Here is a 16,010-nt window from a genome sequence, read left to right as displayed (position 1 = left end):
ATCATGGAACAATATATTCATTCTTAGCAAAGGACCACTTGAGATAGGCTATATTTGTAGAAAGGAAAGACCATACTCACCACATTAACTTTAAAAGCATAAAGTAGATCAAAAGGAAGTGCAGCAATTAAATCAATGATGAACCAGGTAGTTACATAGTGGATACAAATAGATCTTGCTTCAAAAATTACTTGGCCAGACTTGCTGACATATGTTGTTCGGAAATTTAAAATAATATCTGCTTGACAAAGAGAGAAAAGGGTTGTAAGTGACCACTACAGCTTTCTCTTTCAAAAATGGCTAAAAAGAAATATGGGTATTTTTTCCTAATAATACTATGAAAGGCTATTTTAATTCCACTGATAGACAGGAGGGAAGAAAGCAAAAGTCACACGGATAAAATCTCTCCTCACTTGAATCTCCTTTTCCTTTTAAATGAGCTTAAAAACAGGTTGGTTCCTAAGGGTGTGCAATGGGAGCACACTTTTGGAAGTGAGTCCAATGGATCTCAGAGGGACCTACAATAAGATTGGAAACATATTTTTGTACCCTGGACAGGGTAATGAGGAGTAACTAATTTCGCTGGTTTCAAAGAAGTTAACTTTAGCTATTAATTAGTACATATTACACTCATGAATGCAATTCTGCCTGTAACAAAAACACAAGAGCATCACATTAAAAAGAAGCCTATACTTTTGATTAGTGTGTGTATAGAAATCAAATAGTCTTTTGTTTTGTAATGACTTTGTTATTACTGAATTGAGTAATAAATCTTATAGATGGATACCTGCTTAATGCATCAGTATGAAAATGCTGCATTGATTTCAGACTTAAATTAGTATTAAAATTCTGGGAAGTAGGCCTGTTTGATAAATTTCTATTTGCCAGATGTTTAGTCTATGTACTTCAAAGTGCTATTTCCCCAACCCAGTAAAGCCTTGCTAAGAACAAAGAAGCTGAAGCAACTGAAAAAAGTAAATACTGGGCAATGGGAAAGAATAACCAGATTTAAGGATTACAGTTTTAGAGACTTAACAGAATTTGCATTTCCTTATTAATGTTCAGGATTGTCCTGTTGTTCAACACAAGAAGTCATTTGAACATGGCTTGTTAGGATAGATTTTTAAAAACCCAAATAAAACCTCAGATCCTGACAATAGTTTCAATTATTCAGTTATTCAAGATGAGGTCCATATATTGCCCTCCAGCAACACATATGGCTGTTAGCAGTATCCCAAATTATTTTCAGTTTCTACAGAATGTGAAATAATTTATTTAATGTAGAAAATGCTGGGTGTTATTTTATTTTTCATTATATCAGAAAAAGATATGGTGTTTCCAATGATAATATCTTCTTTGTACTTTACCATTTCAAGAGTTCCAATTCATTTACAATCCAGCTCGGCTCCAATCAGAAATATATATTTTTCCATTCAATTTATACATGCTTTTAAAGTGTTCAACACTGTTATCTATTTATTTTACAGATCAGTATCATGCTTCTATTTATGCTCAAATCAACTTTCAATTGCCAATAAGCACTATAATAAAGCAGAACCATAATGTAGCTGTAACACTCTGCTCAGACTCTACGCATTGGTTTACCCAGAGGATCACAAATACAGTCATTCAGAATATTCAATTTGTCAGATTTAAATGCAAAAAAGCAGCAATATCACATTCAATGTATCCTGGAATACCACTAAATTTATAAAACCTTGTCAGCAGATGTGCTTTTCATACCTCCTTAAGATGTCATGGGGTTGATACTAACACGAAGAAGCCATTATTGATTAACTGATTTAACCAGACATTTGCTGTCTTTTCTGTGAGACAACTCAGGATGGGTGAAAGTGAAGAATTCCATTTTGTGTGAATCTGAGACAGAATATGATATATGGATAGGCTTGCCAGGTCCAGCTAGGAAAATACATGGAGACTATGAGGGTGGTGCTTTGCAAGGATGTGATATCACTTTTGTGTCATGTCCTGTGATTTCACTTTCAGGTCAAAGATCAAATTATGGTATGTCCCAAGCTCCACCCCTTACAATGATGCCACTCTCAGTGCACTGTACCAAAACTATCCCATGATGTCATTTTCAGGGCACTTCCCCAAACCTACCTCTTCCTCTGAGATCACTTCCTTCTTCCAATGAAAAATAACAAAAAGCTTTAAGATAAAATATTTTGAACTTTGGCATTTAACAATTAGAAGAAAAAAACCAAACAAATTGCATATGACAAACTAGTGAACAAAACAAGAGAAACTGCCATAGTTATACTACTTTCTGCTTACAGGAATGAATGCAATATTTATCTTTCAGCAGTTTGTCTTGACTTTATGAATTCGCAGAATTCTTCACAGTGAAGAATTCTGAACACAGAATTCTGAAGTGAAGAATTCTGAACACTAAAGTTCAATTTCACCTGGAGTTCTGCCTTGACAATGCTATCTCTCAGCTAGTAACTTTCCTTGCAAAAAAACCTTATTTATTTACACTTCAAGTATATTTTACATTGCTCTCCAATGGGGACTCAAAGGAGCTTACATAATTTTCTTCTGCTTCATTCTATCCTTACAATAACCATCTGGAGATATAGGCTAGGCTTGAGAGTGTTTGACAGACCCAAGGTTGCCTAGCAGCCTTCCATGGCACAGTAGGGAATCGAAACTGGATCTTCCATATGCTAGTCTGGCACTCTAACATATGAATATATTTTACATCTTAATCCTTGCTAGAAAACATTGCTTAATTCACAATGTGTTTAAATACCAAATGTACCAACAATTACTTATGCTACCTGAAGAGATCCCCACCTGTGCAATTAACATGGAAGTTTCTCCTGTAGCTGAAATATGTGTGAAGTCATGTTTATTATGAGACAAGTCGTTTTCCTTTTCTTTTTTTTGTGCAAAGATCAATATGAAAAAAAATGTTCTGCATGAATCTGATCAAACATAGCACAGACCCTAGGTATTTAATTTGCTTTCCTATAGCAGATCATTTAATTCTTGATGTGTCACACAGCACTTAGAAAATCAGGTACCAAGTGCTGAACCAATAGCAACCATTAAAAGCTAAAGGTATCCCCTGTGCAAGCACTGGGTTATGTCTGACCCTTGGGTGATGCCCTCTAGTATTTTCTTGGCAGACTCAATACGGTTTACCAGTGCCTTCCCCAGTCATTACCGTTTACCCCCCAGCAAGCTTTTTTACCAACCTCAGAAGGATGAAAGGCTGAGTCAACCTTGAGCCGGCTGCTGGGATTGAACTCCCAGCCTCATGGGCAAAGCTTTCAGACTGCATGTCTGCTGCCTTACCACTCTGCACCACAAGAGGCTCATATAGCAACCATTGGTGATAGCAACCATTAGTGAAAAATCCTCACAGCAGATGGAACTAAAGCCATAGGTTGCTCTGAGCCCTGTGGTTGGCCAGCAACAGCTGAGTGGGAATTGGTATGTGGCTTTGTACTGGAGAGGGGTAAATTCCAGTCTGAGTGTTTTCTGCATCTAATTCTGACAGAACCCCAGCTGATAAACTACTCTGAGGAGAAGCTCTAGTGAGAAAACTGAGCTAACCACACAGTGCCCAGACAACTAGGACAGTTATTTGGCAGTGAGAATTTGGGCAGTGAAGTGTTTACTCCCAAATTAGGTCAAATGGAAAGGAGAAATGTTCTAAAGGATCCCAGCCTAGTTAATAAGTGGAAATTTCCTGTGTATTTCCTAAGATTCATGTGCATGAGAAAACACTTTAGTCATCTCAGCAGGCAGTGGTAAATTGGTTCATCAAAAAAGTGGTGATACAAGTTCAGAATGACCATTTTCTAGGAACCAGTGGACTTCAGGGAAACTCCAAAAATCAACTGTTTTGGGATAAACGCAGTAGGAAAACCCTCTCAGTTTAAAGAAATCCTAGCACCTGAAAGAAAAGCCTGTGAACATCTAAAAAGCCTGTTGCTAAGAAACTGCAAACACAGAGGCTCTTCCCCGCTACCCTGCTCCTCCTTCAACTCTACCAGGCCACTTCCTGGCCCTTGGTGTGAGGAGGAAGAACAGCCAGGAGGTAAGCCTGTGAGCTGGGATGGCCATCTGGCCACATTCTGCCACAGTTGCTCCATGATCCCCACCCTCCTGGCTGCTGGGAGGGTAGGGAAGGCGGTCTGCCTGTACTTTGTAGGCCATACCATGTGCCTGAGCTTCCTGGCTATAGGGAAAGCTTGAGGGTCCATGGAAGGCTGTCCGGCCATACTCATGCTATGTGGCCAAGCCTCCTGGCCATGGGGAAAGCTCAGCAGGCTATCCAGCCCAGCTCACTTCCTGGTTGCTCTTCCTGTTCTACAGGAGCAAGGGTGGAGGGCAAAGGGCTGCAGGGCTCCTTCTGCCCTACTATAGTTTGTTTTAAAAATAGGCTTTTCTACTAGTTCAACAGAAAACACTATCCATTATTGCTACACAGATAATTAAAGGAAAGCAGTTGTACAAGATCATAAAACTATCTTATCCAAAGATAAGCATGTCACAAGAGCTTCCCAAAACTTATATTGCATTTTGTTTGCCACCATGTCCCACTTAGAATCATAGAATCGTAGAGTTGGAAGGAATCTCCAGGTCATCCAGCCCAAACCCCTGCAAAGTGCTGGAACTCACAACTACCTGCCCACCCACAGTGACCCCAATTTCATGCCCCAGTGATCGCCTCACCAAAAATCTCTAAAATCCAGCTTGGCTTGGAGGGAATTCACCTTCCATCCCACAGTGGCTATCAGCAATTCTGTGGGTATGCAAGGAAGGGCCACAGGAGACAAACACTGACATATCCCTTCCTGCCCACTCACTCACAATCTGCCTAAGTTCATAAAATTGCAAATGACTATCTAGCCTGTGCTTTAAAACTCCCAAAGAAAGAGAACCCATCACCTCCCAAGGAAGCCTGTTCCACTGAGGAACCACTCTACTTTCTCAAACTCAAAAAGTCAGCATTCTCTGTGTTTACCCCATGGACATGCCACTATTTTGTAGAATGAATTCCCTACACAGAATTCCTGCTCACAGTGTTTCGAGGCTTGATTTTGGTTGGGACCACTGCAGTATGGGGGGAGGAGGGGTTCCTGCTTCTTGCAACACAGTTTTTCTGACCAAAATGGTGCTGGTTCCACAACTTGTCCATAACTAATGTCCCCTGGTAACTTTTTGGGTTTAACAACAGTGCAGGCAAGAATCCCTCCTCCTTCCATGCCATGATGACCCCAACCAGAAATGGGCCCTTGAAACATTGTTAAAAGAAGTTCTCTAGTAGAAACTCATACTACAAAATGATGGCATATCTCTAGAACAAACTCAAGAATGCCATCTTGACTAGTTTGGCACTAAGGTACACGTCCTGAAATCAGATAGTGTGGTGTCATAGAATAACAGACCTGAATGTTTCCCATTGTTTCTGCTTAATATTCATGCAACTTATATTAACAGAATGGGCATTACTTGGGACATACACATGTCTACTTCTTTGTGCTACTGTTATATGTTCACTAAGTTGGCCAACATTCAGAATCTCTTTCAGAATCTCCTTATTTGCATAGTTAATCCTATCCCTTTCTTAAGGACCGAATTAATATATCTTGAATTTCACATATATTTTAAGAGAATTGGATGCCAGAAGTTTGTTGTTATGACTGTTTTGCTGATGGATTTAGATTAATTTTCAATCTTAAACTAATAATTTAATTATTGCTATTTAGTTGAGGCATCATTATAAAAAGACTGGTTTAGTGTTGCACTTGCCCTAGATATGATGTGAAGAGGCTGTGCTTGTACATAAGGAAAAGAGCCAGACAGCTTCACTTCCTGCTCACAGTGGTGTGCAAATATCATTTTGAGTGTGTGTAAATGGAGCATCTAATGCTAATGTGACAAGCGTGTCAGGTTTTATAATTGCTTTTTCCTCAGTTCTCCCCTTTGATTTGCTTATAAATATACATGATCCTAGTTCCTTTTGCGACCATCTATTATCCCAGTGGAGTGTTGCCTCTAAAGAGCTTTTGATAAAAAGCAGTGACCACTTTGGCACATTTTCACTATGCACATTGTTCTTTTTCTTCACCCAACGGACTCCTTATTCCCCACAGTGCAATTCTGGGAAATTTTAAATTTCACTTCACAAATGGCTCCCTCCTTTATACTTCTCTTGCAGTCACTGAAGAATCATTATTCCACAAAATGTACATTCATAAAGATTAATTAGGCTTGACTTCTTGACCTTCTAAAGATGCACACACATCTTTAATCAGTCTCATTGACACTTTTCTTGGGATTTATATTTGCCAAACATTTGGATGTGGCGTGACTTTGACAACTTTCCCATTTAAATTATTTGCAGTAAAATAATGTTAATTATTTTGTTTTCTACTTGTTAATTGTATTCTTCTGATCAATTTGGGAATAAGGATATTTAAAGCCTGAATGATCAGTTATATCACCCAGCCCATAAGAATGTAGTCATAATATTGATATAGCAAGAGGCTGCAAAAAGTTTTTTCTACATTAATAAATTAATTCAACTTGTGTGTTACTTTTATTATTTATTACAATAACTATTAACATTGTTTTTTTAAAAAAATCAGAGTCCAGTAGCACCTTTAAGACAAACAAAGATATATTCAAGGCATGAGCTTTCGAGTGCAAGCACTCTTCGTCAGACTAAGAATTGACCATCATAACAGTAGGAATATATCAGCAAAAGTTAATCCTGTTACATTAGTAAACTGTGTCGCAGCATCCAAACACAGCCACATATGAACTCCCTGCAGGAGTTACAAAATCTTTGTTGGTCTTAAGGGTGCTACTGGACTCTGATTTTATTGGGCTACTTCAGACCAACACGGCTACTCATTTGAATCTATTGTTTTTTAAAAATAATTATTGAATTAATATAATACATTTCCCATTTAAACAACCTACTTTTATTTCATTATGTACTGGTGTCTTTTGGGCTTTCTTGGAGGTACTTATTTATTTAAACTCTTCTGATTGTTAAGTGTTCAGCACTTAACAATCAGAAATAGAGTCATTACCAAATAAAAATGCAATAGTCATACAGATATAACTATAGCATAATAATTGATGGCCATCAAAAGACAAATAACAATACTAAATATTAGTATACATACAAATACAAATGCAACAGAGACACAGTCACTAGACTTTCTGTCTCATATACAAAGATAGATATAGACTAGCACAAATGTCAGGCTTCATCCTAACCAAAGATGTTTAACTGTTAAGCTTAATTACATGAAAACATTTTTTGCAACAGCCGTGGTAATTTTGTAGCCCCTTCTAAAAGGACTGGCTGATTTCACTGGGATGGGAGACATCATAACCTTTATTAAGGGAAAGAGAAACCTTACTCTGAAGCAGCCTTTCTCAACATTTTCACCATTGAGAATCCCCTGAAACATTCTTCAGGCTTTGAGAACCCCCAGAAGTGGCACAATTGTGCAGAATATGGTTGGGAAGCATAGCCCAGGGCCCCTTCCCATCCCCTCCAGGCCCATCATTGGCCATTTTGGGAGGGGCGGCAGGTTGATATGGTCATATATAGTCATATCACCTGATAAATGTTTAACAAACTAAAAAATATATAAAATTTTAATTAACTCCCACCCATTTGGGAAACTCTACCAGGGCCATCTAGAAACCCCAGGTTTCATGAAACCCTGGTTGTGAAAGCCTGCTCTGAAGTCATAACATTTTGGACAGGCCAATAAACAGTAAAACAAGGAATCAATTGTTCAGTAAAATGAACAAGAAAAGAGGGAACAAAATAACCTAACCTGAGTATACACGTTAGAACCCTTAGAGGTTGAGCAGCATGAAAAATATTAATAACTAGGGACCAAGCCTGTTGTACTTGTAAATACAATGAGTGGTAGGTATGAGTGGTAGGTGGCGTGGCCTTTCCCCAGGGCCCAGAAGCACACCCGCGGCCTCCTTGAAGGCTGGACTCTGAGGCATTGTACGATTTTGAAGTCCCGCCTCCAAAACTTGAGGAATATTTCCAACCCAGGGGTAGCCAACTTCCAGGGGACTGAAGACCTCCTGGAATTACAACTCATCTTCATAGTATAAAGATCAGCCCCCCAAGCAGAAAGGGCTACTTTGAACAGGGTTGTGGAAGAGCAGAAACTTAAGGCCTCCCACACAGGTTGTTGAATTGAAAGACTTGAGGCCTACTGCACAGGATTGTTGTGCAGATGAAACAGGAGACAAAAGAACCTCCGCAACAGCATCCAGTTTGGTCTTCAGAATAATGCTGTGCAGTGGCCTCAAATCTGCAGAGAGTTGCAAAGAAGAAATACACATGGCTTGGCTGTGTCTAACCCCCAGCCAGAGCAGTATTTTAAGTGAGAAGGGCCGTTTGGCAGAAGGAGAAATCCCCCCTTCAAAAGGAATGCCCACCGCCATGCCATGAGGCTCCCAAGCATTGCTCTCGGAAAAGCCTCAGTCAGGGGCTGTTAAAGGCTCCTTTGCAGCAGGCCTGAAGGGAGGGGGATGGAGGGAGCGCACTCATCAGCCTCCTGTCAGCTCTGTCAGTGTTCTGAGGCCATTTACAATTGGACATGACAGTTAGGACAGCCTTGGGGTGAAAAGGGCTGCCACAGCCTGTCCAAGCCTCTGTTCTCATCCCCCTTGGCAGCCCTACTGACCTCTTCTCCCTTCTGTGGTCAGGAGCAGACTGGCAGCGATGTCTCCAGGTTGCCCCTGGCTGTGCTGACTGGATGGAACTCTGGTCTGTCCTGGTGAGGCCCCAATCTCTCCCCATTTGTGAATATTATGAACAGAAGACACTGGGTTTGCTGGGCCCTATGTATTGCATTGATTCTGTTGGGCTTCCAACCCTACTCTCTTGCTTGAACTGTGGTTGGTATTACTCCTGTTGAGCTGGGATTGCCATAATGGCACTGCATTCTGCCAGTGTGATTGCACTGATATTTCTGGGTAACAGTTTGAGAGCCAGTTTGGTGTAGTAGTTAGGAGTGCAGACTTCTATTCTGGCGAGCCAGGTTCAATTCTGCACTCCCTCACATGCAGCCAGCTGAATGGCCGTGGGCTCGCCACAGCGCTGGTAAAGCTGTTCTGACTGAGCAGTGATATCAGGGCTCTCTCAGCCTCACCTACCTCACAGGGTGTCTATTGTGGGGAAAAGAAAGGGAAGGCGACTATAAGCCACTTTGAGTCTCCTTTGGGTAGAGAAAAGCGGCATTCTTCTTCTTCCTCAGCAATATTTTAGTACCTCTATGCCAAACTGTCTAATTCTAGATGAATGAAAGGAGAGCAAACAGTTCCTGGTACTCACTTCACCCATTTTAAATCAACATGTGGTAATTTTAGAAGGAACTGGAGCTGTTGCTTGGCTTTCCACTTAGGAATCCAGTTAATGATTCTATTTGGATAATCACATATATTTAAGATAACAGATGATCGGTCCAACTTCAGGTCTCTTTCTCTGGAAGATGGTGCAATTAAGCCTCCTTGTTTGTTGAAACAGTTGTAATCATTATGATTTCTCTTATGCTTACATTTTTCAGGAACATTACCCTGGGTTTCTGTATATTTCCTAGAGGATTCATGGTATTGACTTTTATAAATCTGCAAGGTATTTTCCAGTTTTTCATAATTTTTAGTAAGGGACTGAGCTATAAGCAGTGTCTGTTGAGCTACAATTTTAAGAATATCAACCCAATCTGTACATGTATTAAAGGTTCCTGGGGTCCAAAATCTTTTTTTTTAACTCATCAATTTCTTCTTCAGCCAGTAGAGAAATCTGGTTGATTATCTCTACAGAAAGATCTTCTTCCTCAAGGCATGCATATCTATTTGTGTGGGCAATCACAAGGAGGAGGCCTTCTAGATAGCTGATTGCTTTGTTTCATGGCTGGGGCTAAAGTATCCCATTTCAGTGCTGAAAAACAGCCAGAGAAATGTTCTAATCTAAACCCAAAGATTACTTGAGAAAAACAGTGTTGGGAGGGGGAAGCACTTCTGGTCTTTCTTGACTCACGGCAAGCTGTAGCTGCTAGGATTCCAATCAAGAAGAAGATAGAGTAGAACATTACCTTCCTCCCTCCTCTCCTGCTCTGTTGTGGCAAAATTTCCCCTGCAATCTGTACTCCCCTGCTTTCTTCTATTCTCCAATACTCATCTCCCATCATAACAAATCTCTTGCTGCCTGCCTGCTGAGATTATTTGCCCTGTTTGGTATACTGAATGATCTTCCTTCATTTTCCTCATGCTACTGTACTAAGCTAAGTTGCTGCCTACATTTCTGTTTGGATTCCTTCCTACCAATTACCCCCAAAGACATAAATGTTAAATACTGATGCACTTCATTACCATAAGGTAGACACTTTATTCTATCTGCAATAGAAGGAGGTTTATCTTCCATTGAAACCAGTGAAATGATACATGCTTATCAAAATGAAATAACTATAATGAAAGAAATGATAACAAAACAAAACTATAAAAACAGCTCAGTGATGAACAGTTTCTTTTGGAATTAATAAATAAATGAAACAATCTCCCATGTACAAGACTAATATTGACATAGCTGCCTTTCTCCTTAGTGATCCAGGACTCAACAGACAACAACATTATATAAATAATACAGAACAACTGAATAAAAGATGCAAACCATTTTTGTTCATAATGATCAAATTGAAAACCAATTTAAAACATCCTAAACTCTACTCAGAGGATATTCTCATTTGCCTGTGTTCAAGCTTCAACAGTTCTCCAGTTCCTAAAACCAGTGGTGAGTGTGGACTCTGTTTAAAGACCAGGATCATATTCTCATAGACCTGTGTCCTGACCATACTCAGTAATCTCACAATAAATGACATGGGTATGCCATCAGAAAATTCAAATGTGTAGATTTAATGTTGGCATCTGTCAGCTGGGAGACTTGTTTTTGAAAATCTCTAATAAAATAAGCCATCATGATAACTAACAAAAGCAAACATATACAATTTGTTACAGTATAGAAATGCAGGTAACCAACAGTTGATAGTGATTTTTTTTTTCATTCAGGTAGGCTGGTGCCAACAGCCTCTTTCCATTTACCTAGTCTGCAGTGCAGAAGTTTGCTTTTTATGCTGACTCCAACTTTCCTCCCTGGCTATAGTAATTACTTATCTCCAGGCCCCAGACCTTCACCTCAGTGTGCCTGACAGGAAAGCCAGGATGACATGCAGTCATTCAAAAATACTCATACTGATTCAAAATTTCTTTCGAAGTGTATGTAACCTCTGTTTGGAAGCAATAGATAAAACAGTCCTAAAGATAGACTAAAAACTCTCAGTCAGACAGACCCAGTTTCTTTAGATCTTAAAATGTTGCGGTCATGAGAAAGAAGAGCTCTCCACGTGATCCCCATTATGTCTCTTTCTCAATATTGTGAAAGCTGTGCATGGTTGAATGAGCCTGTGAATGAAAAACTAAATTGTCTCTATGACCGTTTATGCACTGGGAACTTCACTGCCCCAGCTTCTGTGCAGGAGCAAAAATCGGGGCAGATGAGGAGCACCAGGCCAAATGCTCCCTCGTGTGGATGCAGGAAGAGGTGGGGCAACATGCCGCAACTAAAACTCCAGCCTGCAGCCCGGCATGAAACCTCCAGTGCATAAACGGTCTATGTCCGGCAGAAGAGTGAACCCACATATCTCCATGAAGCAGTTCTGTCTGTATGTGGCAGCCCATTTACCACTAGTTCACATACTCATAACTCAGTCCTGTGAGTGGTTTCTTGGAAATGAGCCACTAATTTCAGACTTACTCTCAAGTATAGGAAACTGGATTAAGAAAGACAGTACTAACTCAGACAGCCATTAAAGGAACATGCTGCCATCAGAGGAGACATTTTATTGCCTGAGGCCTCTTTCTTTGCCATATCCTCCTGAGAATACAATGGGCAATTCCGCACCAACGATGCCACTCCGGGCTGCCACCAGTGCATTGCTGTGGAGCTGCATGGGGGACACATTTCAGTGGGACACCCAGTGTCCCGCTGAAAGGAGTCCACCCGGGAAGCACAGCAGTGACAGGTAGGTTCTCCTATACAATGAGGTGGTGTGTATGGGGGGGTTGATGTTTTTTGGACAGTGGGAATCCATGGAACATAATCCCACCATCTTGCAAACCACACAAACAATTCCCTGGTCCGCCCTGCAGTGCCATGAAGCATCACAATGAATATTATCTGCAATAAAAGAGTGCAACTTAGTCTCCATTTAATATGCTCCGTAATTATGTGTACTAAAGTGAAGGCGTGCTAATATGAACAATACTGTGGTACTTTACCAAGGCACATTTCAGCATCCTTGATGAATGCCCTTTACAAAGTTTCAATATTTTAAGCACTGTAGCATAATAATAGGAGGACCTCATTAACTATGGCTAACAGGAAATGTTATCAGCATGGCCTGCTAAAATATTCTGGCTGGGAAGGAACAGAATCCACAGCTGCCAACCTCCAGTTTGGGGCTGGAGTTCTGCAGGAATCACCATTGATGCCAGACTACATAGGTGAGCTCCTGCTTATGATGCCTGATTCTATGGCCTCACCCCCCCTTAGTTGGGAAGACACAGCTGGACTCCAAACTCAACCAGCAATTGTGCCAGCGTTGCTCATCAGCTGTGCCAGGAGGTGCCAAACTTCATCATACTTCCCTAATGTACCCTAAGCCACCACCAGGTCTAGGTGATGTTGCTCAGCACCAAAGGCACTTCCTAATATGTATGATAGGCTGTTCAGGAGATAACCTTCCATCATGCCTGTTGCCTCAAAGTGCTTGCCTGTTCTCCCTACCTATTGTCAGCAACTCACCTCATTCCTGCCAAACTTGTCATGACCTAAACAGTCAAAGGCCAGGCCTCTTTATACCCAACCCTTAGAGACCGCAATAAGAAAGTGCAAGCCAGTTGAGGGGGAGGGGGAAGTGACCAGCAACTTCCCTGTGGCCAAAGCCTAGATGGGAGGAGAAGTAATCAGTTTGACCAGCCTCTTGCCATCCCTCCAGTTTGCCTGGAGACACCAACTTCAGCCAATCCCACCCCATTCCCTCCTTTGAAATGGAGAAAGGGTGCAACAACCAGATGCCCAGCTATACTGCTCTGAATTCATTCATTTATTCTACAAAATGTATGGTTCCCAAGGGCCACCAAGGCAGCTGACAAATTAAAACATAGATAATAAAGTCGCATGTACTTTTCCAAATCAGAACATGCCAATGAGCCAGTTTTATACAATTACAAAACATATCAGAGAAAAGCCCTTTCAAACAGCACGGAATTTGAAGCATTCTGAAATCCTTCTGCAAGCTGTTTCAGAGCCTGTTTCAGATGGTAACAGCCAGGCTGTTTCAAAATATCTTATCAGCCCAAGCAAGGGACTCCTATCATCTCTCATATACCACTGGCAGGGTCTGAACTGAATTTGGACCTGGTCAAAAGAGGATGCTGTATTGCTTCCAGCAGCCCTGATGGCTGGGGTGAGCCAAGCCCTTGTATCAAGTCCTGTACCGTATCCAAGCAAAGCATGCAGTCTAAAAGAAATGAAGTATGCCTTACCTATGATAAAAAGAATTTCCACTGCAATGTCACTGACAGTTGTGCTTCGAGTTGTAGGTTGATCATCATTGCCAATAAAGCAAACATTGTAGGGTACAGTCACGGCAACATAAAACGTCGCCAATAAAATAAGCCAGTCCCAGCAGGCTTTAAAAGTGCTAAAATGCAAAAGTATGAATTTGGACTTTTTTGCATCTGAAACTTTGTATTCTGGAAATGCTGGTTTTTCTACAAAAACATTCTGAAAGATAAAAAAGAGACAGGCATTGAGATAAAATGTACTGGTTCTTATCATTACATTCAACATATTCTCTAAAAACTTATTGACTTGCAGGAGGGCATTATGTGCTGGAATAATACGCGACACAAATGCTGGGATAAACAAGGCCACAGCTTTATTACCTCCCCACGGGAGGGTTGGCGCAGCATGGGAGAGGGAGCCTGACCTAGCAGTCAGCAGACTGCACCAACAACCCACGGAGTCCAGAGGCGCCCTGGGGACCCGCACCGTTCCCAGCCGGGAGAGCAGATCCCCTTGCCTACTGAAGTCCGCCACTAAGGGAAGCGACCTCTGCGGGGGAGCCACCTGGCGTCAACCAGCTTTGACTGCCCCCAGGCCACCTGGCAAACGAGCCCCTGGCCTCCCAGCTGGGTAAGCCGCGCTCGTATACGCGCCGCCTCAGGAGAGGCCCCGAACCCCAGGGAGTCCGATCGCACACCGGCCTCCCTGCCAACAGGCTCCATCCCATGCAAACCCGCAGCTGTGACAATTATTAAACAAAACATCCACCTTATAACCCTGACGATTTTGTATACAACAACATAGGGTGGGTGGGAGGGAAGCAGCTCCCTCAGCGTTCCTGGCGAAGAGGGCGAGACCCGTGCACGTGGCGACTTAAATAGCCGCCACAGGTTCCGCCCTGCCCTTTACGCTGTGCGTGCTGCATTCTGACAGCACGCACGCTAGAGGGCCTCTGTTTGGTCGCCTCTTCTTCTCAGCAAGCCCTCCGCTGCGTCAATGTTCGGCCAAGGTAAGTCTTGGCCGGGTTTTTTTGCTCAACGTCTACCTTCAGTTGTTCCTTTAATCCTCCTCTCATGGCTCAGTATATTTCACTTAAATGTACTGGGCTCTTACTTTTATTCTCAGTGCAGGAAAATGGAAATACTTTGGGCCAAAAAAAAAGCGGGAAGTGAACGTGTTCCATAATAATTTACTGAGGAGGCCAAAGTGCTCAACAGAATGACTGTTATAGTCTAAATTCTGAGGGAAACGGCATTTTGCTGCATCTGAAATCCGCTCCTATCCATGTAAGAAGCATTTTCAGTTCAGCTATAAGCATTCTGAAGTATCCATTACAGGCATTTTAAACTGATTGATAATTTAATAGCGCTGGTTTCAATTCCCTTCTGGAAGAACACGAGGTTCCAGAAGTAAAACACCACCTAGGCCCACTTTTAATAGTTATATCCGAAAAAGCTCCCATCATTTCATTGAATTAAAGAAATTCAGTTCTTTGGAATACTTATTGAAGATGGTCACGTTCCTAAACACATGTAACTATTTTCGATTTCACTTGGTTAAATTGGAGAATTATGGACCTGCTAGATTTATTTTGCATTATATGCAATTGTGATTTTCTATAAGAAGAAATCAAGTTCTTGTTAACATGAGCAAATAGTACAGCTCAAATATTAAATTCATATGATGATCCAAAACATAACCAGAAACCCTGGCTGCCCCCACTTTTGGGGGGGAAAACCAAACACCACAGATTTACCTTGAGTTCCTTTGTAAAAAGGATCACTTAAATCCATGAGCAGGCATAACTTTGGTGCAGGAGAAGCCAAACTGTGGCTCTCCAGATGTCTGTGGACTATAATTCCATGCTGGCAGGGGCTCATGGGACCTGTAGTCCACCGACATCTGGAGAGCCACAGTTTGGCCACCCTTGGCCATAGATCATATCCCACAGCTTGTAAATGCACGTTTTGATTTAGTTGTGACTAATAATGTACTACCAGGCTATATTCCATTATTGATCGATACCATTGGTAGTTATTTTTAGAATTATGGGATCATTTCTTGCTGCTTATATATTGGTAGTCAAAAATTTTCAGCTGCTCACTTGTGAACACTAATTTCAGCTTCAAGAGAACAAGGACATAAAGGATTTATCGTCAGTGGTTTCTCAATGTAATATTACTAGCACTTTCCAAAATGAGAGTGTTGGTTTGATTAAGAAACTTGTATAAACAAAGAAAGGTTGGTAACAATTTAAAAGTGGGAATGCAACTACCGCATTTCGCAGAATACAATCGATGGAGGATATTAAAGAAAACTCGGTCAAAACAAACAGAACAGTACACACAGCCCAAAA

The 16,010-nt window shown here is 41.3% G+C and overlaps 1 protein-coding gene across 2 annotated transcripts in view; it reads right to left on the bottom strand.

The window, feature by feature from the left end:
• KCNH8 (potassium voltage-gated channel subfamily H member 8) overlaps positions 1-16,010 on the bottom strand; it is a 204,710-nt gene that overhangs the window by 78,783 nt on the left and 109,917 nt on the right. For both annotated transcript variants that reach the window (XM_077303611.1, XM_077303612.1), the window contains exons 5-6: positions 13,633-13,873; positions 81-238 (exon numbers count right to left, since the gene is read on the bottom strand). In XM_077303611.1, the coding sequence (XP_077159726.1) occupies positions 81-238; positions 13,633-13,873 (399 nt within the window). The remainder of the gene's footprint in view (positions 1-80; positions 239-13,632; positions 13,874-16,010) is intronic.

This window comes from Paroedura picta, chromosome 11 (assembly GCF_049243985.1).
Source record: "Paroedura picta isolate Pp20150507F chromosome 11, Ppicta_v3.0, whole genome shotgun sequence".
Classification (NCBI taxonomy): domain Eukaryota; kingdom Metazoa; phylum Chordata; class Lepidosauria; order Squamata; family Gekkonidae; genus Paroedura; species Paroedura picta.
The sequence above is the reverse complement of the archived record's forward strand: the minus strand, read 5'-3'. Positions and strand labels throughout refer to the sequence as shown.